At 34.3% G+C, this 27,143-nt stretch overlaps 1 protein-coding gene and 1 non-coding gene across 5 annotated transcripts in view; one reads left to right on the top strand and one right to left on the bottom strand.

Annotated features, from left to right (window-relative positions):
* Positions 1–27,143, bottom strand: part of PCDH11X (protocadherin 11 X-linked) — a 594,276-nt gene that overhangs the window by 268,173 nt on the left and 298,960 nt on the right. For 3 of the 4 annotated variants that reach the window (XM_010952652.3, XM_045515025.2, XM_045515026.2), the window contains exon 5: positions 71–100. The exons of the other annotated variant lie outside the window; for it this stretch is intronic. In XM_010952652.3, the coding sequence (XP_010950954.1) occupies positions 71–100 (30 nt within the window). The remainder of the gene's footprint in view (positions 1–70; positions 101–27,143) is intronic. 4 annotated transcript variants of the gene reach the window in all.
* On the top strand, positions 14,367–14,456 carry LOC141576461 (small nucleolar RNA SNORA72). Its single transcript, XR_012504905.1, has one exon. It is a non-coding gene; the product is annotated as a small nucleolar RNA SNORA72 (small nucleolar RNA).

Raw genomic sequence — 27,143 nt, 5'->3', positions numbered from 1 at the left:
TTCAGAAATTTAAGGAAAAAATAGCACAACATATTTTGAAATCAATTTTCTTTGAAATTTACAATCTTACCTTTCCTGCCTTTTTCCCCTCGGATTTCCGCTGATTTAGGATAAAATGAAGGCAAAGGAAGCAAAGAAAAACAAAACAAAACAAAACAAAAACAAAAATCAGCTTCAATTTGTTACTGCAAATACATTGTAGAAAAAAAAAAGTCAATATTCCCAGTGCAATAATACAAAATTTTGTTTTTCAAATGAAACTATTATCAACTGTTGCATTCCTCAGTGGTTTCAGTAAAGAAATATAACAACATTGTAAATCTCATGCAAAAATATCAAGAGCCATATGAAAATCTTCGATGGGCATCAAAAAATTAAGGTATATGGTTAGTTAACATGGGCATTGGCCAAAAAGAGGCCTCCTTCCAATTGGATATTCTCTTATTATATCGTTCATTTTCCATCTATTTTTAAATGAATGAGCCTTTATCTCAAGCATGAACACAATTCTTAAAAAAAAAGAACGAGGCTGGTTGGAGATGGATGAATTAGGAGTAAACATAAATATCTATATGGCACTGGATACTCCCTCTGCATGTTAACTTTGGTGGTTCTTAGGAGCACCTTAATTCAATTCTGTTCGACTAAATCCTTTTTGAATCCATCCTGGTAAAGTCATTTTGTTCACTTTCATTTAAGGCCTTTTTCCCCTATCCAACCTCAGGAGATGGGTTAAATTAATTCTGAAGACGCCATAGGCATTTGGGCCATTTGTCCCTTGGATTCATTCCCCTTTGTCGAGTATGAATACATCATATGATAAAAGGATCGCATGTCTAACATTTCTAGCTAATGATGCTCCCCAAAGTCCTTTCTCCTCAAATTTTACCTCAGTTCCCTGTCATTGCTACAATTATGCAAAAGTATCTTTGAGAGCTGTCTGGAATACAAAGAATGACAGAAAATTGGGGTGGAGATAGGGTTGATTTTGAAATAAGGGTAAATATAAAAAGAGAGCTACGATAAATACAGTAAGTGGATGAATGCTGCTGTGCAGTGGTTCCATAGGATTTCAAATAGACTTGTTCATGACAAAAAGTAAGTTGTTTTGGTAAGTGAAGCTGTTTTGATACAAGTGAAGTTGTGTCAGTATGTCATCATCCACATCTCTGCTTAGTTGTAGCTTAGCTGCTCAGGGGCACTGCTGGGGTCTTAGCAATAAGAACATATGAAGAAGCAACAAGGGGGCCTTTAGACTAGAAATACCCAGAGTTCGTGAGAGCCATCTGAGAGTGTTCCGTCTGGGCGGGGTGAATCTTTGCTGATCCAAGTAGCTCTCTGAAGACCTTAGGGTATTAACTCTTGCCTCGGAAGGCGGATCCCTGCTCAGCAGTAATGAAAACTATGTAGTAGCCCTGGGGAAGGAGATCATCTTGCCCCCCAGGACCACTGTCTTCATTTCCTAGCAATGTGCTCGAGCAACAAGGGACTTCCATTTTAGTCTTGGCAGCTAGACATTTGCTCCCCGTTGGCTAAGCTCTCTCTCATAGAAAGGTGCACCTCAACTAAATTTGGATTTTCTTTCCTCCCTCCCTTGGCCTAGAACAGTAGTGCAATTAATCTATCATTGGTTTGGAATATGCTATTTCTTTATTGGCTAATTAAAACACTATCTTGTATGCTGTTGGCTTGGGAAATTATTAGAATTCCCACAGTGGACCTGTGTTAAATAAAATATTGGCAAAGACAATCTCAATCTCTGAGCAAAATTTGCCTTGAAAAAAACAAATGCTCTAAATTCTGTCCTCCAATGACTTATTCTCAGACCATAAGGGTAGATATTTTTTCCTGTCATTTTAATATAACTTAAGTTTCCAAAATTGACGTTGAGGCAAGTATCTAGACATGGGCACAATTCTATTATCTAAGGAAATCAAAATGTGCCTTTTTTTTCCCCTTCTACTTTGGGTAGTTATTTTTAGCCTAAGATGTTCATATTGTCCTTCTGTGCTGATGTGCTGATCAAATTCAGCCATCAATGGAAATTTCTTAGTCTGTGAAGGCCTAGCCTGAGGCTAATGCCTTGAAGAATCTCTTTCAAGAACATGTCCTTGGATTTGAATGTCTTTAAACAATTGGTATTTACATCTCTCTTTACTATGAATGATCATTCTTAAATAACAGGTTAAAAATGTCAACTCTTCAATGGCAATATTAAGGATCAAAAAAGTTCCCAAATTTTATCCATATCTAAGAAAATAACATTAAAAAATACCAATCCCTCTTTTGCAGAATCACAATGAATCATTTTTTATTTTCTCTATTAGAATTTACTTTCAAGAACACAGTAGATTTTAGTTAGAGGTTTTATCACTTATCACTGAACAATCCAAAATCTTCAGTGAGACAAATGAAGCAATGAAAATGTTAATTATATCTATTTTGATAAATTAGCGAATTATTAAAAAATAATGACAATATTTAAGGCGCATTAACATACTGAGGAGAACACCTCCTTACCACTGCAATGAAAAAAAGACAACTCCAGGATATCTGTTTATTTCCCTAAATTATATATTTTAATTAACAGCATTGTCTATGCTGTGCTACTTTTGCCCTTGAGATTTTCTATTGAGAAAAGCTTAAAATACATCAAGTAGGAAATATTAAAATGATAGTCTTTGCATTTATCCACACTACGCAGACACAACACAATCTTTCACCGTAAGTGGGTCCCATTGCATGACAACTAGACCAGCATTAGAATTAAAAGAAAGCACACAAAGATATTGGCAGGCACGTGAGTAGGTTGGCAAATTGATACCAGATTTGATGTTAGAAACATTTTTAAAAAAAATCAATTCTGGAAGGGGAAAAAACATGCTGAAAAACAACTTCTATTTTAATGGAGACATCATTTTTATCTCCTTCTTTAAAAAATGGCCCCAAAATGACCAACATTAAATCAACAAAATCATTGCCCAAACTAAATTATATATAGTGAAAGAGGGAGAAAAGTTCACCAGTCTGATATGGCCTCAGAATTTTCTATAATATACTTTAGTCATGTAGTTTCATATATTCTTATTAACATCCTGGTGTGAATAAATTCTAACTCTTACTACCAATAGATGAACATTTCTCCTATTATACCTAATTTTCTAGATTGATAGAGCTGATTGACTGTAACTAATGAGAAAGAGGGGCAAGATATAGGATACAAGAGAAGTAACCAAGTTTGTTAATATCACGGGTATGCTCCAACTAGGAGAGCATCCTAAAATTTTAGTCAGCTCTCTTCTGCATCACACAGTGTTAGCAGAGTAGAAAATGGTGGCAGAGAAGCCATCATTGTGAAGACTTATTCAAGTAGACACCGAGGGTATAGCTGTATTGGTAGAGTTGAAAGAAATAAGATCAAATGATTTTGGTATTCCTCAATGTCCATGTGCTTTTGTGGTTTACCTTTGTCTGTTTTGGGGTCTGTTCATGCAGAACGAACACGACAAGGACAAAGAGGGAGGTCAATACAAGAAGACATCTATAACCCGAAAGAGTATGGCTTGTGTGCAGACTGTCTGAGAAATCTGTAGGGTATTGTTGCTGCTTACGGAGCAGTTGTTTTCTTGACCACAACTATCAGGAATTTCTTTTCACTAAGACTAATAATAAAGGGAGCAAGACTAGAGTCAGAAATCAAGGAAGCCATACTCCTACACAGAGGCAACAGAAAGAGGAAGAAACTTATTAGAGGAAAAACACATCAGGGCTTATCCTAAGTCACTACCCTGCCTGCTGATTGGGAAAGAAATAGAACAGAATGAATACAGGAGACAACATACTTGATAAGCACAGATTTTAAAAGCTGATTATAATGATCACTCAGTAAAGCTTCAGCCATCACTAAATTTTTGTCAGCTAGATCTGGTGCAACATCCACTTGAGATATCCAGTAGTCATGAAGATTTAACAAAAAGCACTTAGAATGATACCAGCAAGGTTGTGATGGTATCTTTTCTTAATGGTGTGGTCCAAATGAAAATATTTGTGACTACACATAGCAGATTTGGAATAAATATTTGTCCAATAGATGGACAAAACTGGGATAGAAGGTTTTTTATCCTTGTGTGTGTGCATACACGTGTGTGTGCGCATGTGTGTTTATAAGAAAATAGAAGCCTATGAATTCAGGTTCCTAATACTATACCACGTGGAATACCCACCACCTCCCCCTAATCTACACTTTAAAAATATCAGAACTTTAATTTTTACTTGTCTTAAATCTCTGTATAACTACCATGGCCTAGTTTATTTTTTTAGTAGGCTAGTACTTGTGATGTGACATGATATTTCAGAACTCCATTCCGTTGTTAACTTAGACTGTTACTGGCTTTAAAAGAAAGATACTTGTTACTTAAAAGCACAAATTTTGGAGCCATATTGCCTGAATTCAACTCTTTCTCTATCACTTATTACCTATGTGACCCCAGGCATGTTCATGTTTCTTCTTGTCATTTTGCCTTAGTTTCATCATCTGTACAATAGAGAAATGAGAGTTCCCACTACAGAGTGTTTGTAACAAGGGTGAAATGAGTAAATTACGGGCATCGAACAGTAATTGGCACTTTTGCTAGTATATATATGTTAGCTATTATTGCTAGTAATTTATTTTAACTTCTTCATTGATATATAACCTACAGGCCATAGAATTCATCCATTTAAAGTGTAAATTCCATGTCTCTTGGTATATTCACAGATATCTGTAACTACCACTATAATTAATTTTAGAACATTTCATCACCTCAAAAAGAAACCTCACATTTCTCCCAAGCTTTAAATGACCACTAATCTACTTTGTCTCTTTATATTTCTCTGTTCTGGACTTATGAATGAAATCGTATAGTATGTGGTCTTTTATGGCTGGCTTCTTTCACTTATGATTTCAGTGTTCAACCATGCTGTATTATATTTTTTATGGTGAAATAGTATTTCATTGAATGGATAGACTGCATTTTGTTTAAATATTCATCAGTTGATGGGAATTTGGGTTCTTTACACCTTTTGGAGTATTATGAATAATGCTACAATAAACATCATATACACGTTTTTGCGTGGACCTATGTTTTCATTTCTCTTGGGTGTATACCTAGGAGTGAATGGCTGGGTCATATGATAACTATGTTTAATATTTGAGAAAATGCTAGACTATTTTCCAAAGCAATTGCACTGTTTTACACCCCCACCAGTAGTGTACAAGGGTTCCAATTTTTCTGCATCCTTGACAACAAGGTAATTTATTTTAACTCATTAAATTTAGAATTAAAGACAGCCTAATTATTATAATTCAACATTATATATTAAATTTTTTAGAATTCCTGTCTAAATATGTTTTAAACTATATTCCAGGCTCCAAACTTAGTTTAATTAGATGAAGAAAATTGTGTAGCATGAACTAATCTACTGTATGAGCTTAATGCACTATTCCATGGTACTAAGATCCCAGAGAACAAAATTGCCAAACTCATCCTTTCAGAGGGTTGAAAAGTTATCTATTTCCTGATATGAATTTATCCATAATTTGTTTTGTTTTGTTTTTGTTTTTTTTGGCAGGGGGTAATTAGTTTTGTTTATTTATTTATTTATTTTGATGAAGGTACTGGGGATTGAACCCAGGATCTCTTGTATGCTAGGCATGTGTTCTACCACTGAGCTATAACCCACTCTCTACAAATAATTTGATAAACATATTTTAAATAAAGAAATTCCCTCTGCTAAAGTGAATGAAACTTTTAAAAATGGCTGTCAACGTATTATTTGTTACAATCCACCTACCATATCTCACTATTAAAGTCTGATAGAACAGTTGGAAGAAGCCCTAAGATATCATGGGACAATGACATTGCATTTTCTGAGCATGGGGGAAAGGGATTGAGAGTATCGGATTAAGTCCAGTTGCAATGATTTTCCACAGGTCCTAAATTTTGGGATTAGAATATGTAGAGATTATGTAAAGTATAAGAATGAGAGTCAAACTAAGAGGGACAAAAAGCAATGTTTTATTCAAGATTGATACTAGAATTGATCTAACAAAGCTAAACTAGAATAAAATATTCTCAAAATGACCTAGAAACAGAATATTATGGATGATACCAAATTCCCAGCTTCTTATCAGAAGGCAGGGTTGAGTTAGAACACTGTTGCAATTGTTCTCATATAATCTTTCTGGTTTATTCAAAACCCTACTCTTGCCCTGAAACAGTCTTAGACTATGACAGTAACAAAGCAATGTGACAGACACATCTGCTTTCTTAAAATATTGCATGTCAGGCGAAACAATGTTTCATTTTTAATTGTTTGAATTTTGCATAAAGATACCTTTGTTTGCTGCTAAAGATGTATGCAATTGTCTCCAACATCACTTTAAATTACAGATCATTTTAACATGTCATTCTTGTGAAATGCAAAACTCGGAGAATGTTGCATTGTGTCTATTAAAGCTTGTAGATGTTTACAAAATGAACATCAAAGTAATAAAGTGATTATGAGAATAAACATCAGAATACAAATGATCTTTCTTATTTACTAGGAGGAAAGCATTTTTTTTTTTAAGTGCAGTAGCTACCAGACTGCTTAATTCTGTGAATGCCTGGTTTTTATATTAGATGAAAGAATGACTAACTAGATCTATGATAAGAAATAAAAATGTAAAAGTGACTGATGTGCTTGCCTTTATATCAGACTCTGAGATAGACAAAGGGTATTTAAAAATAGTTTCATTAATTCATTAGCCTCAATCTCAAGTGAAAGTTAAATGCTAATACAGTGATCCTACATAAATACTAGTTAAGTATATAAAATTCTGATAGTGACTTGAACCAAAGACATAGTTGCATTCCTTTAATTTATACTTCAGCTTTAGTTTTAATTTAATATAACCTAGTTTATAACAGGTTAAGTTATTATAATTGTCTGATACCCATTGTCATTTCTTGCTTATTTCCTAGGAGGGAAAAATATCCTCTTCTGGGATTACCATATAGTTTCCTGAGTTCTTAGTTGGTTACTGACATATTCTCCCCTGTTTCAAACTCCTCTAGCAATTTCTATGCTGAATTTCCACTTTCAGTACATTCTCTGTAGAATTTTCAACTTTATTTCAAATCATCTAAAAATACCTGGAACTCAAAGCCCTTCTTTTTTTCCCCAGTTGAATTCATTGTTTTTAGGTTTGTGAAGTTTCACTAAGCTTGTCTTGATACTAACAACTCAAATGAAGCATACAAGCTTTAGTGGATAGACTAGTGTCCTCCAACAATTCACGTCCCCTCCAAACTCAGAGTTTGATCGGATATGGAAATAGGGTCTTTCTAGATGTTAGGTAGTTAAGGATCTTGAGAAAAAAATTATCCTGGATTTAGAGGTGTGCCCTAAAGCCAATGACGGGTGTCATTATAAGATGAGGACACACACAGTCACAAAGGAGACCAAGTGATGGCAGAGGCAGAGACTGGAGTGATGGACCTACAAGTTAAGGAATGCCAAAAATTGCCCCCCCAAAGCTGGAAGAAGCAAGGGAGGATTCTTCCCTGGGGCTTTCAGAGGGAGCATAGCACTGAGGATACCTTGATTTCAGAATTCTAACCTGCAAAACTCGAGAGAATCAATTTCTGTTGTTTTCCACAACCAATCTGCTATGGCATTCCCAGTTAAAAATACAATCAGCAAAAGGGATACACTCCCATTTCAGGCAAAGAATGTGCTAGGATATAAAACGGATTGTTCCATTTTCTGATTTATCAAACCAAAATGCATTGAAAGAATATTGAACACAAGTCACTATATGCCACACAATATGTAAATCTGAGGCGGACTAGGATGATTCTAGGTAAGCATGTTATAATAGAAAGAGTATTAAGTTTGGAATAACCAGATATAGCTTCAAGTTCCAGCTCACTCACTCATTTGTGAAACATTTAGCAGAAGCTTATTTGGTACTATGTACTAGTCTTCTAAGTTACAGAAAAATGAACAGGATAAGGGCCTTGCCCTAAAAGATCTCACAGTTTAGTAGGGAAGCCAGAAGTAGAAATCAATAACTACAATATTACAATTTAAGTGTTCTAATGGGCAGATGAATAAAATACTATCATACCTCAAGGGAGCAAAGAGCTGTGTGACACTGAGCAAGTCCCTTGAGCACTCTGAATCTGTTTATTAATCTGTAAAATGGAGATAATAATTCATATCGCTCCCACTTTTAGAGATTATTTTGAAGGTCAAATAAAACCCTCTTCCTCCCATCCTTTCTTTCTTCTTTTTCCTTCTCTTCCAATGATTTTGGACAGCTACTATTTTTTAAGAGTCTGATGAATCAGACTCTCTTTTAGGTATTTAATATATGTTATCTGAATTAACCCTTAAAATAGTTCATTATGGTAAATACAATCATGCTAATTTTACGCGTGTGGATATTGAGGTTCAGAGACTTACACTATGTGCCCCAATTGCATGGACTGTAAATCAGGAAGGAAATATTCTTTCCACCCAAGCCTGTTGAATGTCTTAGATACAAACACTTAAAAAATAAATACTATATTACTAGGAGTTAATGTTCTATGTGCCCCAATATCTAGCAATAAATACATTAGATGATGAATGTTTCAAATATGTGTGAATAATTCTAAGTAGATAAATATTATATATTCTCTATAGTACTTTATTTCCTAACTAATGACTATCTATGCTGGAGAGAGCACATTCAGATGTGTTTCTAGAAAGTAGCTACTAGCATTGATTTCAATGTTAGGCAATTACATTTGTATTTACCTCCTGGAATTTTCTAAGTCAATTTTTCTCAAAAATGTACAATTATACTTAGATTAACTGCTAGAATATTCAGTGTCTTGTATATGCAAGTAACATGGCCAGCTCCATAATCTGGAGTCTGTAGTACTGGCTTATTTTCTAGAATGTAGGCAAACTACTCTATTGTATAAGCGGCCAATCTTCCAATTCAACTATTGTAATTTTCTGCTCAGTTTCCATCTGATTAATTCAGATTCATCATATGTAAGGATGAAGCAGCACTATTTACAATAGCCAAGACATGGAAACAGCCTTAATGTCCATCAACAGATGACTGGATAAAGAAGATGTGGTATATTTATACAATGGAATACTACTCAGCCATAAAAACTGACAACATAACGCCATTTGCAGCAACATGGATGTTCCTGGAGAATGTCATTCTAAGTGAAGTAAGCCAGAAAGAGAAAGAAAAATACCATATGAGATCACTTATATGTGGAATCTAAAAAAAAAAAAAAAAAGAACATAAATACAAAACAGAAACAGACTCATAGAATAGAAACTTGTGGTTGCCAAGGAGGCGGGGGTGGGAAGGGACAGACTGAGAGTTCAAAACTTGTAGATACTGACAGGCATATACAGAATAGATAAACAAGATTATACTGTATAGCACAGGGAAACATATACAAGATCTTGTGATAGCTCACAGCAAAAAAAATGTGACAATGAATATATGTATGTTCACGTATAACAGAAAAATTGTGCTCTACACTGGAATTTGACACAACATTGTAAAATGACTATAACTCAATAAAAAAAAATGTTAAAAAAAAATAAAAAAGAGAGAGAGCACCTTATTTGCAGAGAAAAGACCAAGGATTCACAATCAAGCTCCTCTTTTGGGTAAAACGGCTTACCCAGTGTGACAATGCTGGGAAAATACAGCCTAGAATGAATTTTTGTTTCCTATATCATTTTCAACGTATTCATTCATTCACTCATTCTCCAGGCTAGCTACTAAGGACACAGTGATTGCCAAGAACAAAATAATCATCTTTACCCTTACAGAGATTAGAGTCTTCATAAGGGCATGGAGATAAGAATATAGATAATTACAATCCTTGTGGTTTCAAAATAGTTTGGCAGCTTTTTCTTTAGTAACAGAGGTACCTTTGAATAATTTTATTTCCCAGAGAATAATTTCTAATCATTTAGCTATAGCTTTAGCACAGATATAAAGTGAACATTAATTAAAGGTACAACTTAATATTTACCACAGCTAAACTCTGGTGTCTGTGATGCTGCCAGATTTCTATAATACAGAAACAAAAGCACTCCTCCTGAGTGATCCATTAAGTCTTGAATTATCAAAGACTTACATTAAAACTGCATAAGATAGGGTCTGAGCTTTATTTAAAAAAGTATTTCATTCCCCTAGAGGTTCATCCGCCTCAGGCGTCTTCCCAGTATTTAGCTCTTAAAGTATCTAAAATATTTGAAGCTTGTACATTTTTTATTGCTTTGTGAATCTATCATGTAGATTTTCACTTTTTTTTCCAATTTACCACATCAACATTGTTCTTTTCAGCTTCCAATTCCACATAAAACAACGAATGATTCCATCTATCTCTCCAACGGAGCTTATTCTCAGCAGAGCTCTGTATTCAGGACATTTTTATTTTTATTATTGGTTATTTATCGTTAGTATTTTTGGAAGAATGAGAGAGTTGTCATTCTTTGGGAGCTTTAACTCTAGAATTTTATAATTCAACAAATATTTATTGAGCATATACTTTGGGACAGTCATAGTACTTAAGATCGTGGGCTCTGGAAGTAGGCTACCTGCCTCAGAACCAAGGTCTACCACTTATTAACTGTTTGACCTTGGGCCAGTTGTTTAACTACTTCATTTGGTGTTTTTGAGTCTGTCTGGAAAACACCAATGATGAAGACAGCACCTATCTAATAGGGTGTTTATGAAAGTTAATTGAGTTAATGCAGTAAAGTACTTAACATGGTTGTATGGTAAGCTCTCAACCCTCTACTGTCTATTTATCCTTATCACCATTATCATCATCATTATTTTAACTATGTGCTGTGTGAAACCTTGAGAGCACTCTAACAAACCAGGAAGAATCTACCAAGCCACTGACCAAGTCAGTTAGTAAAGAATACTTAGAGATGATCAATTAATTAATTGCAGATATATACAAAAGTGCCTTGAGTGGTAGTAAAAGACTGTGAGAGGGAAAACTTTTGCTTTGGGATCCCAAGTGAATCATTACCTCATGAAAATGAATTATAGAGAGAATTTTATAATACTGATCTAGTTTGCCTGAAGCATATAAAATAAAAGTCCCACTTAAAAAAAAACTCAAACATTTTATTCAGCTAGTGACTATGGTCCAAAAGTAAAAAGCTAAGTTTATTAAGGGCTTTAAACATTTATAAATCTCCAGAGCCATAAGACTTAATGCATGGCCCTTCATGTTAAATCAAGTAGCGAAACAGAGGTTTCTATCTTGGGCTCATGGGATCAGAATCCTGGCCCAGATGATGAGCTCTTTATCATATTCATTCTAATTGTGGCTCATCTTGAAATGATTAGATCTATTGTTAGAAAGAGACCTTGTCAGCACTAAGGATGCAGTGATTAATAGAAAATTCAGTATAATTCCTTTTGCTATATGTCCAAAATCTCAATTGAGCCCTGGAACCACATTATTAAGTGATTAAAGAAACTGGAATTGCCACCCTCTATTCACGTTCATCACCTAACTAGGAATTAATCATCACAAGCAAAGAACAGCAGAAAGCAAACTATTTCATAACTAGTACTACACGAATAGATAGCAAAACTTTAAAATCGGCTACAGGAATGATGCTTGATACAATAAGCCAGAACAAAAGTAAATCATTAGACATGCTCTCACAAAATCTGGCTTAATTTCAGATGATGGTCAAATTTACCCTTGGGGGGGCATCAAAAAATTTCTTTCTTTCACTGTTAGGGCAATCTTAGTTATTTTCTTTCATTTCAATAAAGGGTAGAAAGTCAATTTCAGGCAGCCCTGCCTGATAATCTGCAAGTTTTATCTCAATATTCTGCTGTTCTTAGGTGAGTTACCACTCACTTTTTTGTTCAGCACAAATACATATTTCCAAGTTGTAGCACATCAACATTAAAAGATCAGGACTGCCTCACTGTTTCTCTAAATAAGGTCATAGCTAAAATAAGCAGAATTTAATGGAGGTACATTTCCTAGGAGTGAGAATATATCAAAACAAGAGTCAAGTGAAAGGGGAAAGCTCAGCTAGTTGAAAAGTACAGTGGTATGACTGAAATTCTGGAGAATTCTGACAAACATTTAAAAAAAAGGTTGATGCCAAGGATACTCCAAGAAAAATAAGAGGAGAATGCTTCCCATTTCGTTTATAAGGCTATTATTATCCTGACACCAACACTAGACAAAAACAGTCTAAAAAAAACAAAAACAAAAAACTACTCATGAATCTCTCTTGTGACTATAGAAGCAAAAATCCTATAAACAAAATACTAAGAAATCAAATTCAACAACGTATAAATATAAATACACACCATGACCAAGAGCATTCCAGGTATGCAGGACTTGTTCATCATTGGAGAAACAATGTAATCCACTATATGAACAGGCTAAGCAGGAAAATCATATAGTGCTATCAACTGGTGCAGGAAAAGCATTTGGCAATTATCAAACACACAACAAATAACAATTGTTGGTTAGGATGTGGAGAAAAGGGAACCCTCATGTACTGTTGGTGGGAACATAAACTGGTGCAGCCATTATGGAAAGAAGTATAGAGATTCCTCAAAAAATTAAAAATATAACTACTGTATGAGCCAGCAATTCTACTCCTGGGTATTTATCAAAAGAAAATGTAAATACTAATTAGAAAAGTCATGTGCATCCCTATGTTCACTGCAGCATTATTTACAATATACAAGATATGAAAGCTGCTTATGTGCCGTCAATAGATGAATGGATAAAGATGTGATAAACACAGACATGCACACACAATGGAGTATTATTCAACCACAAAAACGAATAAAATATTACAATTTGTGACCACACGGATGAAACTAGAGGGTATTATGCTAAGTGAAATAAATCAGAGGAAAATCAACACTGTATCACTTCACTCACATGTGGAATCTAAAAAACAAAACAAATGAACAAACATAACAAAACAGAAACAGAATTATAGATACAGAGAACAAACAGGTGGTTGCCAGGGGGCAGGGTGGTGGGAAGAGGAAAGACATAGGTGAGGGCGATTAAGAGGTACAAACTTCCAGTTGCAAAACAAATGAGTCAAGGATACGAAATGTATAGTGTGGGGAATATAGTTAATAACTATATAATATGTTTGTATGGTGACATATCATAACTAGACTTATCATGGTGATCATTTTGAAATGTACAGAAGTATCAAATCACTACACTGTATACCAGGAACTAGCATAGTGTTTTGGTCAATTATCCTTGAAAAGCAAACTAACAAATCTCATAGAAAGAGGTCAGATTTGTGGTTACCAGAGGTAGGAGTGGAGGGAGGGGGAATTGGATGATGGCAGTCAAAAGGTACAAACTTCCAGTTATAAGATAAATTAAGTACCAGGGATGTAATGTATAACATGATAAATACAGTTAACACTGCTGTATGTTATATACGGAAGATGTTAAGAGAGTAATTCTGAGTTCTCATTACAAGGAAAAGGTGTTTTTTCTTTTTCTATTTCTTTAATTTTGTATCTGTTTGTGATGATGGATATTCACTAAACTTGTGATAATCATTTCATGATGTATGTAACTTAAATCATTATGTTGTACACCTTAAACTTAGACAGAGCTATATGTCAATTATACCTCAAAAAACCTGGGAGGAAAAAAATGAAAAAAATATAATAAAGTCAACTAATTATACTAGAAAAAAAAATGTGCAGAGAATCTGAATAGACATTTTTTCCAAAGAAGATATACAGATGGCCAACAGACATATGAAAAGATACTCAACATCACTAATCATAAGGAAAATGCAAATCAAAACCACAATGAGTTATCGCCTTACACCTGCCACAAGAAATAACAGGTGTTGGCCAGGACGTGGAGAAAAGGGAACCTTCGTGCACTGTTGGTGGGAATGTAAATTGGTGCAGCCACTATGGAAAATACGGAAGTTCTTCCAAAAATTAAAAATAGATCTACCATATGACTCAGCAATCCCACTACTGGATATCTATCTGAAGAAAATAAAAACTAATTTGAAAAGATAAATGCACCCCTATATTCACTGCAGCTTTATTACAGTAACCAAGATATGGAAACAAACTAAATGGCCATCAATGCATGAATGGATAAAGAAGATGTATTAATTGTATTAACCTTCTATGGTTATAGATTGTAACTAGACTTATTATGGTGATTATCTTGCAATGTATACAAATGTTGAATCACTATGTTGTACACCTGAAACTAATATAATATTACATGTCAATCATACCTCAATAAAAATAATATATAAGAATAGATCATTATATTAAGCCCATGCATGTGCCCTCAGACCTGGTTCTTTCCCTAGGTTTGGTTTTATAAATGCTAGTGATAAACCAAGTCTGATTTATATGATGCATATTATATGGGAAATGTTTGTGACTCTAGGTATCTGATCACCTTGAGAAATGACAGCACAGCTGGTGAAATAACTTTTGAAGACAATCATTGCTAATTTGATAATTACCAGTTGCCATTAAATGAATTGTAAAATTAAAAAAAAATAGATCATGAACTTAAATGTAAGATACAAAATTATAAAACTTATAGAAAAAATATAAAAGACAATTATCAAGATTTAAGGCTACGTAAAGTGCTCTTAGACTTGACACCAAAAGCACAATACCTAAAGGTAAAATTGATTAATTAGGTTTCATAAAAATTAAAAATATTTGCTTTGCAAGACCCTATGAAGGGGATGAAAATACAAGCTACAGTGTGGGAAAATATATTTGCAATTCATGTATCTGACAAAAGAATCATATCTGTAGTATGTAAAGAGCTTTCAAAGTGCAATAGTGGAACAAAAAGCTCAAGCAATCCATTTAGAACATGAACAAAAGATATGAACAGCCATTTCCTTGAAGAGGATATACAGATGGCAAATGAGAGGATGTCCAACATCATTAGTATCTTAGTTTGCTTGGGCTGCAATAAATAAAGACCATAAACTGGGCTGCTTATAAATAAATATTTATTTCTCATAGCTCTGGAGGCTGAGAAGTCCACAATTTGGCTGGTTTGATGTCTGGTGAAGGGCTACCTCCTGGTCTATAGAAGGTGACCGCTTGCTGTGTTCTCATGTGGTGAAAGGGCAAGGGAGTTTCTCTGGCTCTTTTTTATAAGGACACTAATTCCATTCATGAGGACTCTGGCCTCCTGACCTAATTACCTTCCAAAGGCCTCACCTCCTAATACCATCACCCTGAGGGTTAGGATTTCAGCATATGAATGAGGAGGTGTGTGGCACAAGCATTCACATCATAACAATTAGCCATCAGAGAAATATAAATTTAAACCACAATGAGACCACATTATATATCTATCAGAATGGCTAAAATTAAAAAAAAAAATAGTAATAACACCAAACACTGGAGAGATTGCAGAGAAAATGGATTACTCATTCATTGCTGATGAGAATAAAAATGGTATAGACACTGTGGAAAACAACTGGACAGTTTCTTATAAAACTAGACATGTGACCCAGCAATTACACTTTTGGACATTTATCTCAGAGAAATTAAAACTTACATCCACACCAGAACTCGAACACTGATGTTCACTGCTGCTTAATTCATAACAGCTCCAAATTAGAAACAGCCCAGATGCCCATCAACAGGTGAATGGTAAGACAAACTATGGTATATCCACACCATGGAATACGACTCAGCAATAAAAAGGAATGAACAATTCACCCATGTAACAACTTGGGTGAACCTCCAGGAAATTATGCTGAGTGAAAAAAATCAACCCTCAAAATTTACAAACTGACTTCATTTATATACATTCTTAAAATCACAAAATTATAAAAATTGAGAACAGATTAGTGGTTGCTGGAGATTAAGCATGAGGAGTGCTGTGAGAGGGATGAATGTGCTTATAAAAAGGCAACAAGACAAAATGTTTTGGTGGTAAAACTGTTCGATTTCCTGACCACGGCAGTGGAGACATCAACATATGCATGTGATAAGGTTCTACAGAACTACACGTACACATACACATAAACACAAATGAGCATATGTAAATCAAAGAAAATCTGAATGAGGCTGGTAGATTGTATCTATGTCAATATCCTGGTTTGGATACTATGTTAGAGTGTTGCAATATGTTACCATTAAGAGAAAACAGATAAAGGATACAGAGGATCTCCCTTTATTATTACTTAATTTAAATCCAGAATTATCTCAAGAAAAATTACAATTTCAAAAGCAAAGCTTACTTCAGTTTACAAGAGATTAACCAAGGAAAAGCAGGAATTTTAGGAGTCAATAAGTTGCCATGTCTTGGATAAAATATTTTTGCTATAAACATTTTCTCTGGTGTAACAGACTTCTACTTAGAGGCATGTCTAATTTTTATACTTATAACAAATTTTAGTTCTTAGTAACTGATTTTTTTAATTGAAGTATAGTCAGTTACAATGTGTCAATTTCTGGTATACAGTATAATGTTTCAGTCATACACACACATACATATATTCCTTTTCATATTCTTTTTCATTAGAGGTTACTACAAGATATTGAATATAGTTCCCTGTGCCATACAGTAGAAACTTGCTGCTTATCTATTTTATATATAGTAAGTAACTGGATTTTGTAAACGCTCAGTTGTTTTAAAGAAATGACAAGAGTATATAAAAAGTGGGAAATGAAATAAGATCTAACCCTGAAACTGGAAAGATCTCATCATGGGAAATATTGGGTTTGGGCACCATTGTAGCTCACCTTTCACATGTGCTGTAACTGACAAGATTAGATATATGGAGAAGAATACATTGTTTTTCATAAGTCACTGCACACCATTTTGCTGTTGATGCATTCATTTTATTCTTTCTAATTTTATTTAGCAGTTTGTTAAAGAAAGACTATGATACGTATCACCACCTTTTTTTTTTAGAGCTATACTCATTTGTGTTGGCCCTCAGTAATATCACATCCAACAGGTCTTTATTACTTTTTGCAAGGTGACCCTAATTTATAATAACTGTTCAAAATATGACGTGATTTATTTGGACCACTATTCTCATTTATATTTAAATGCATACCATTAAAATCAGTGCAACTTTATCATTACTATTTCAATATCAGTTCCTGTATATCATCACATGAATATATGCTAAGTACCAGTCCTCTTGGGCAGAGTAACCTGCATTAAAAACGTATACATATGCTAGCTTCTTATTCATAATTTCAAAATTTTTGCTGAGATTAATAAAAAAACAAAAACCCCTAGGCCTGCATTATACTGTGGTTGTCTGACATGTAGACATTTTTAGCCTGGTTCTAGTCTAGTCAAACGGCAAACTTCAAGTGATTGAGACAATTTTAACTGTTTTTTTAAAAAAATAGCAATTCTACAGAAACTTCTACAAACAGACTTGTATAATTTTCCATTAGGAGAATCACTTATTTGACCATTATACCAACATTATAATTGGGAAAACTGACTAAATGATTACTTAAAAATGCAAAAATTTAATTTAAAATGCAAGCTTTATAATCTAAGAGGTAAGGGTGAATTTTATTGTACATCTAATTGTACTTCAATGAAACAAAAAATGTTAATGACAGAATACAGGTGGTAGGTTGTACTAGGCAGAATTTGAAGCTGACCTCCAACAAGTCCCACCTTTGACTAAGCCCTTGTACTTTGATCGTAGGTAGAACCTATGAGACATCACACTCATGATTATGTTTTATTATATGACCAGAAGGGAGATTATCCTGGTTAGATCACCTAATCACTTGAGCCCTTTAAAAGCAGAGCATTTTCTCCAGCTGGCCAAAGAAAAGGAAGTCAGAGAGATGCAAGAGCAGGTGTTCTGGAAGAAAACAAGCACTCATGTTGTGAACTGCCTACATTGAAGGTCACATATCAAGGAACGGCAGGTGGATTCAGGAGTTGAACCCAGCCAGCAGCTAGCAGGTAAACAAGGACAGTCATCCTACATCTACAAACAAATGAATTTTGACAACAACCAGTCTGCATGTAAGAGGACTTTGAGCCCCAGATGAGAATCACAGCCCTGGTCCATGCCTTAATTTCAGCCGAGTGAGTCCCTGAGTAGAGAATTCAGTCATATTGGGCCAGGACTTCCAACTTACGGAAACTATCACACAAATTTGTGTGTGTGTTTTAAACTAATTTAAGTAATATGTTAGCCAGCAAGAGAAAGCTAACAAATGGTTATACAAACATTCACTGGAATATTATTTCAACTTCATTGTATATTTGAACATTCTTTTAATTAAATGTTGAGATAAGAAAAAGTCTAAAAGGGTGGGCAATATCAGAGAGGTGGCATGTTAATCGTCACAACAATAAGCTTTGGTCTCAGTGGAAAAATAAAGGGTGCTACTTACTAATCTTAGGCATAATTCATCTGAGCATGTGCCAGAGGGTGCAGATACGGGTAATGGAAGATAATAAATAACTACAGTACATGGTGCATGATGAAGGGGAAATAAAGTGCTCTGAGTTACATTACAATGTTCAAGCAGACAGTTGGGTCAGTTAATGTATGAGCTAAAGGTTGGCACATCAATCTCCCTAGTTGTCTGGGAAGAGAGTAATGTGTATTGTCAGTGATCTAGAGCTTCATGATTCAGTGAAGATCATTTAAAAAGTCTCAGAGACCAAAAAAATATCATTTCAATTGCAGTTCCTCCATATCAGTACTTTGAAGTTAATTTTCATGATTAGGTATATTAAAATTGATTGAAAGCGAAATTTACCATGGATACTGCAAAGCAGATGTGCTTTCCATTTGAAACCAGTTCATTTCTCTGCAGAATGGGTTTTAAATTTGGCATCTGCATAACACTATCTATGTTACTGCTAAATCTATGCCTGGTGGATTCCAGAAACCACAGCCTCTATGTGAATTAAGTAAATAAGAAAAAGAAATGGCCAAATATCGGTGACTCACAGAATCCTTTTGGATAACAGATTGCATATTAAATGCAAAATGCCAATCTCATATTCTTGCTCCTTGAATCAGTATTTAAGCAGTGACCCACTCATTTCATAAACTCTTATTCCAAATTCCTATACATGAGACACATGGAAAATAAATGAATGAGGAATGAATGATGGATGGAAATAAAGGCAGATGATATCTGGTGAGATGAAGTGAAATGACTACAAGTAAGATGGATAAAGCACATATTTCAAAGACTTGCAGAAAGGTAACATATATAGACCTATGGATAGAAAGGAAATATAAAAAGCAAATTAACTAATTTATTTTTCTAAAATAATGACTAGAATATTTTGTCATGAGCACATGTGAGTCTCCAGCCACAGACTGGACATATAAGTCTCCATCAATAGTTGTGAAGACTGTAGGTGTGTAGACAATGTGCAGTATTCATACTTTTAAAAATACAGTTCATTGAGCACTTAGTATTTACTAAGCACTGTACTTTATATGTATTTTATATGCATTATTCAGGCAATGGTAAAGAGTTAGGTACAACTATTTTCCCAATCTAGCCTGCTTAATTGTATGGATGGACAACAGCAATAAAAATGATAAAAAAAAAAAAGCAACACCTAGAATTTATGAGAGCTCACTGAGGATCAGACATTATTGCGAGCCCTTGTGTTATTATTAACTGTATCATCGCACTTAATCTGGGCAATAACTCAAAGAGATACTTTTTGTTAACTCCCACTATATAGATGAGGAAAGTGTAGATCAGAGATGTTATATAACTCACCCCCAATTCATCACCTTGTAAATGGCAGAAATATATGTATATTTTTATGTGTGTATATACACACACAATGTGTATGTGCCTGAATTGTGTTTATCATCATGCATGAGGCCAGCCTGCCTGTTGAATATGATATTGTCTACAAATAACAGTGTTATATAATATGATCATAGGAAACTGGATTTCTATGTAAAATATTCATAGTACACACATACACACATAAAAAGGATTGGCCTTTGTTTTAACCTTATAATCCCCAAGCAAGATAAGAAGTCCAAGTTTTCAAGATCACAAGGTATCACTTAAAAATTTTTTTAGTTTTCAATTTCTGAAAATTGTGAGAGCAACCCATGATGCTCAGAAACATAAAATTTGGGCTGAGTTCTGTTTTCTTCCAAAGACATGAAAGTTTATCTCATAGAAGGGGCACTTGTTAAAAAGCCTCTGAGCCTTCCATGGATAAAACACTGGAATAAACTCACCATCATGACAGACAAGAACATGGACACAAGTAGGTAGACCATTCAACCACAGATTAATGCCATCAATAGGTAAAAGCTGCAAACAATTACCACTGTGTGATTCTGTACTAAGTTGCTGGCTTGTTTTAATCATGCATCAGCATCAATGATTTCATAGATAATGGACTTGTTCCATCACCTGTAATTAAATGTGGGCCCAGAAACCAATGGAAACAACAACAAATATGGAACTGAAGATTGAAGAGAGTCAGTGTTTTGTAAAATAAGGCAATATTAAGGAGGTACTCAGTATAGCTACTTACTGGGTATTGCTAATCTACCACAAGAAATTTATGTCTTCTTTTCAATTTGGATCCATGTACTGACAATTGGATTACAGCAATGATAGAAGGAAACTTCATTATAAATAATAATAACTACTTTTATTAAGGATTTATACCTTTGTCAGGTATTATGCTTTAATTGTACATGCATTATCCTATTAAATTTTCCAGATATACCTCTGCATTAGGAACTGTCACTCTCCCATTTTACAGATGAATTAACTGAAACATACAGAATTTAAGTGATTAAATGGAGTAAGGGGGATAAACTATATGCTCATGATGACAGAGCTAAAATGAGAAGAGATAGGATTCCAACCGAAACCCATCTGATTCCAAAGTTTGCTATAGTGACAACATTAAAGTAATTGATAAAGTTATGGAAATCATTTTCCCTCATCCAAATCTAATTATAAATTTCAGGTAAATTACATTTCACTATTTAACCAATTTTAAAAATCCACTTTTTAAAAGTCAGTCACCTCTTCCTATAGAAAACCATGTTTACCACTGTATTAGAACAATGAAAAGGAATTTCGCTTTTGATGTAAGTATAAAACATAAATAACCAAGAGAAAGCAAAATAGAGAAGAAAATATTAAATAACATAGATTTGTTTAATATAGAAAGAAAAATAGGGAATAAACTATTGCAATGTTTAAGAAAAATGAAACCCTTACAGAATATCTCATTACATAGATTTAAAACATGATGATTTAAACATAAATACCACTACTGTTTAAATTATAATTTCATTAAAAATCAACTAAAATGTATGCTTGCCTGCAAAAGAACTCTAACCTCTAAATTCATAACAATCATCTTCAGTGAATTGAGTCCCAATGTCAAAATAGAACAATATGTTCTTTGAGAAAGTTACCCATTCATGACTGAGAGAAGTGAAAAGAAGCATTGGCACACTGGCTGATCTCTTTACATAAAATTCCGATTTTCTGAAATGAGTTAGAAATGAAATTAGAGTCTCCTTTCACACAGATCCCGACCTAACAGATCATGGCAGGTGCCTTTTTATTTTTGCTCTTTAAGCATTTGAAACCCACAGTTTCTAAGTTGGATGTAAAATGGTCATTTTTTTTTGGCAAAAGGTTTTACCAGACCCAATTGTCTTTATCAGAGAGGAAAAAAATTCAAATAAATAGATCCCTTCATTGATAGTATCCATGAGTAACAAGCTGTATAAATCGCTATTTCATTTGAATATGGTGGACAATTCCTAATAAGATTATTTAATGGAAGTTTGTTTTCTGTTTATGGGCCTATTAAGCAGTACCAACATATTCACCAGATAAAAGAATTTATCTCAGTTATGATATTTCTGGAATAAATGAAACATTTTTTTCGACCTTCTTGTACAGCAACATAGTAAGAATGGCCAATATCACCAGCATCATCCTGCCACGGTTCTCTTCTTTGCTAGTTCGATTCTTATTAGCTACTTGGGAAATGATTCTTAGCCTTTAAAAAAAATTGTGTCTTCTTTATGTTGTATATGTTTTCCCAATCAATATCCCATTCTTCGATCATTCTAGTGGGGTATCACGGCAGTCAGGTGAAATTTTAGAAGCTCAGAAATATGTCAGAGTCATGAGAGGAATTGGTGAGGAAGGGAACACAAGGACTACTTTTACAAATTTTTTAAATTGTTATTAAGAAAACTATACAAAATTATTAAGATTTAGTTTTGTGTTATCTATTCATACTTCAACATGCAAATAAGTAGAGATCATTTCCAAAATTACTTTTCATAAAAATACCCACTTTCCCATCTCCGAGTTTCAAATCCCATTCATTAATACTGTTTAGTCAAGACTAAAGGAGGTGGGTCTGGAATTGTTTCTCAGTTCTCAGCTGGCCGTGCCTTAACTTAATCCCACGGTACATGAATTCTTTGATCTTCAGATGTTTAAAGTAGTTACAGTATTTAAATTGACTTAACAGAGCAAATGTCTCAGATTTCTTTGTTCAATTTGTGAAAAATACAGTATATTTAATAGAAATTGTTAGCCTTTTAGTATCTAAAAATTAAAAAAAAAATTATTACAATTACCTGACTCTATGGAAATATCAGTATAAGTTAATGCGGTGGAAGTCGGTTAGGTCATCTAAGCCAATATTCTGGGTTTTTTTCTTTTTTTTTAAGAAGACCAATTCAATCTTGAGTTGACAAGTTTTTCTGAGAAAGACAAAAACCCCATATCCTGCACATAGCTGTACATGAGGGATGACATCCAATTCTGAGGTGCACTGCAAACTATGGTTTGATCAACAATCATTTGATTTTGAGATGCAGTTCAAGCAAGTGTACAGCTGGATTCCTCTCAACATTATCTCCCATTACATTAGGCTTCCAAATTGGTTCGTTAGGTAAGTTGACCTCCTTATTCCTTTTTCTCTTCCTTATGGGCAAAGGAATATAAAGACAGCTTTGAATGGTGGAAGGTTGCTCTGCTGGCTTGAGCAAAGCTCTAGAGCTGCAAACCAACACTGCCATTTTCTACAGGAATGAAAATCAAATAACCAAGTCCATTTGCAGATTATTTTGAGAGTTCATTCCAGCTACAAAAGCAAAATTAGAACTTCTGTATTACAACGGAGAAAATACTTCGGAGTTTATTTGATTTTCATTCAGTTTCCTATTATCATTTACATTATACAATCCTTATCAGAAAAGATTTGTATTAAGATTAAGGGGCATCATTCCTCAAAACCCTTACATAATTGGTTAAGAATTAACATTGTCACTGAAATCATAACCCAGACCTGACAGCTAGAATTCAATGCAACTCAACCATGCAAAGCCTCGGGAGGGGTCTCAGGGTTACTTCTGAAAATCCAAGAATACAACCAAGAATCATCTATATAAGCAAGCTACTTGATTCCTGGACTGCAATATAGCTATTAAATAAGAAAGGAATACATTTTGTGCTTGTATTTTTTCCTTTCTTATTGTATTTATGTGGACTTTCAATTTAAAAAAAATCGTGCTTCTGAAATTTCTTTCCTAATGTATGAAAATACAGTTTGAAGATATATAATTGATAATGCAATTTTGTTCTTTGCAATTAAAACCACACATGAGAGAAGGAATTCTTTCATTATCTTTTAATGCACCAATTCTTAAGAACGATGTGGTTTAACCAATGATAAAAATTCTTCCTTCTGAGAATTTGAGCAAAATGCATTCGTTCCTCCATGGCCCAGTTACTAAAGTGATAGTTTTCTCCAAATGTAAATGCTCACAATAGGAAAAAAAAAAAGAGAGAGAGAGAGAGAGAAAGAAAAAGAAAAGTGCTTTTGGAGCTAGAATGAGTGCAATAATACTTTATAATTATTCATTCTTTCATTTACAGCAATGTGATGTGTTCTGTGAGCTTTGTTATAAGGTGCTACAGTGTATATCCATTACATATATGTACAAGTCCTTAGAAAAGAGCCTAAAAACAAAAAGTCATGATGAGCTTGCTGAATGCCAATATGAAGATGCATGATAAAACTACCTTCTATGTTAGATTTGTTGGTGTCTGGTTTTAACTAGTGCACTGAGTACATGCAGTTATGCCTTAATAACTAACATGTAACTCTGCATAGGATATTGTCCCCTGCACCTTTTCTGGGATGGTTGTGAGAGCCCCTTCTTTCTCTACTTGGGCATCCGCTATCCCAGATCACTCTGTCAAACCTACCTCCATGGTTATCACTTTCTCTGCATGCTCTGACTAGTCAGTCTTCTCTTTGAAGGTAACTTGTATTTCAGTACAACTACTGACATGCCATAGGCAGGCACAAATAAAGATTGTGCTATTTGATGCTGTAGACTTTATGCCAATTAAAAGCAAATGATGTATTTGAAAAGAACATCTTTTTCCTAGAAAAGGAGCAAGTGCTTCTCCCAGTTTAGACACTAATTGTAACAATATTATTGAATTACTTGGATTGTCTTGGCTCCCTGATGGCATCCTCGAACATGAGGTCTAGAGATATTGATTATTCTACTGAAGTCAAGCTGTTAAAACCAAGCCAGTACGACCAAAGGGAATTGAAACCACTATGTCTTCATATCGTCATAAACTTGGAGTTCCCTTTCACTTAGGAGAACTGCTTTTTTTAATCAGTGAATATTGCAAAAAGAAAGGAGTATGTTATAAAAAAATGTAATAAAGGTATAACTGAAACACCACTACCCTTGCATCAAAGACCCAAAATCTTTACTAGTTAAGATTCAAACACACTTGAAATATTTGTTGAGAATGTAACTACTCTATGGATTCAAAAATACCCATAGTTTTAATGAATATTCTTCATTATGTTGGTTTCAAATAAATAAATATACATATAAATTCAAAAATTAAAATAATTTTTTCTTTGAGCTAACACACACACACACCCCCACACACACCCCGACTAGTTCCAACAGTGATTTGAATTAGCCTTACACAATAAAGCACAGGATAAAAATAGAGAAAAATTCAGCAAGAATTGAAAAATAAAAATATCAGGAACTGAAAAAGACATACTACCGTAACTCCTAGGTGGTTTACTTTTATAGTTAAGTGGTGAATTTTGCTCTGACCTTGCATGACAAGTAAAGGCCAATAACATACTGTTCCAGCAATTTATGAGGAGTTGAATATTAAATAAATATTATGTAGAGTGTTACATAATACTTTCTATATTATGAAATAAATGAGAAAAAACTATGTGTTACTAGGTACTAAGTATGACAATAAGAAAAAGAAACAATCAGTGAGGTCATAGTTTATTACCATAGCACAATACTACTACGTATAAGGAAGCAATCCACAATATGAGTTATTTCCTAAGAGAGTACAATTGAGTGAGGCTTTAGGAGGTATTAGGAGGTGTTTAGCGTGCCCAGAATCGGAAGAAGCAATAGGTAGGAATAGGTAAGGAGTTGGGATGGAGTCAGATTTTACTGCTATATTTAGGGCATGCCTGAATGTCAGGATTAGCAACTTTTCTCCTAGTTGTGAGTCTCTAAACTACATTACCAACCTTAGACTCATTGTATATATCTATATGGCCTGGGAAAAAGAAATGAGTGAGCGCATGCATCTGCCCATGAACACGTGTGATTCCCCCAGGGGCAACAAAAGTGTATTAATTGGCAAGTAGAGTTGTATGCACTAGCTTTTAGAGAGTTAGAAGTAAGACAGATAGTCCACATTTCTAACAACCTTGGAAGGAATATTTAAATATTTTACAGACCCAAGGTATTGGGGTATCTTTCAAAAATTTTGGGAGAAGATGTAATCAACAAAGTTGCAGAGTGCGCCATCTAGTGGTTCAGTGTGGTACATGACAAAATAATCTAGGGTTTGGCAATTTTACTTCACAGTTGTGTTACCTCTTTTCTTTGCCTCAGTTGCCACTCACCATTCTATTCCACTCTTTTGAAGAGAAATGAACACAATTAGGATAGCTTTTATAATATCCACTGCTCTAAATCTGTTCTGTCATTGCTCATCTTAAACTTCAGAAACTTTGCATCAGAGACACCAGATTTGTGCCACAATAATTGCTGTGATAGATATCATGGTCAAAGAGTGGGTGAATTTCAAATGTATTCATCTTTCCTCACAAAACTGACACTGCATTTGGAGCACTATATGGAACTTTGCCCTCAAGAGTTTTTCAAATCTCCAAGGCTGTGACCTACGTTGGAAGTTGCTCTCCGTAGTCACATTTGACTGAAATGAGCCTTCTTTGTTCCCTCCAGCCAAAGATATACTCAAGAGATTCATGATGGCCCCATGAGCCATTGCACCATAATACAGCATTATGGACTTCCCATGGCCAAGTGTTTTCCTTGGGGAGAAGTGTGTTGTACTAGCCTATGTCCGTCGAACTTAAAATTCGCATGTCTACTTATTTCTTATTTTACATACACTTTCACACACCATGTGATCCTTTTTGTACTTGTCAGATTATCATGCAACTCATTGTTACTGACTAAAGAACAGAAACCATGTACTTAACTGTGCCAGTATATCATTATACCTCTACTCAGATGCAAAGGGCAAGTATAAACACATTAAAGGCCCTGTAGGCCTGGTACAAACAATAAGCTTCCTAGCACTTGGGTTTCCCTTAATCCAGAAGGGAATTTCCCCAGTTCACCCACTTAGTCTCCTACTGACATTTTTATTGCTATTATTAGAATTGTTTGAAGTAATGAAAAAAAAAAGGAATATTTTCATGGATGCCCTTTCTTCTAGATAATCTGGTTTTTTTTCTTAGATCTTCAGCTACAAAATAGCAAACATTACACACAAGAGTTACAATTTTTTCCCCACTAGCTCACTTTGTTAATTGTTAAAAAATGAAAAAGAACTCATTTCTTTTTTTCCCATTTTTAAATTGAAGTACAATCAGTTTACAATGCTGTGTCAATTTCTCATGTACAGCATAATGTTTCAGTCATTCATATACACACACATATTCCTTTTCAGATTCTTTTTC

The sequence above is a fragment of the Camelus bactrianus genome, chromosome X (assembly GCF_048773025.1).
Source record: "Camelus bactrianus isolate YW-2024 breed Bactrian camel chromosome X, ASM4877302v1, whole genome shotgun sequence".
NCBI classification, from domain to species: Eukaryota; Metazoa; Chordata; class Mammalia; order Artiodactyla; family Camelidae; genus Camelus; species Camelus bactrianus.
This window is presented reverse-complemented; position numbering and strand designations above follow the sequence as displayed.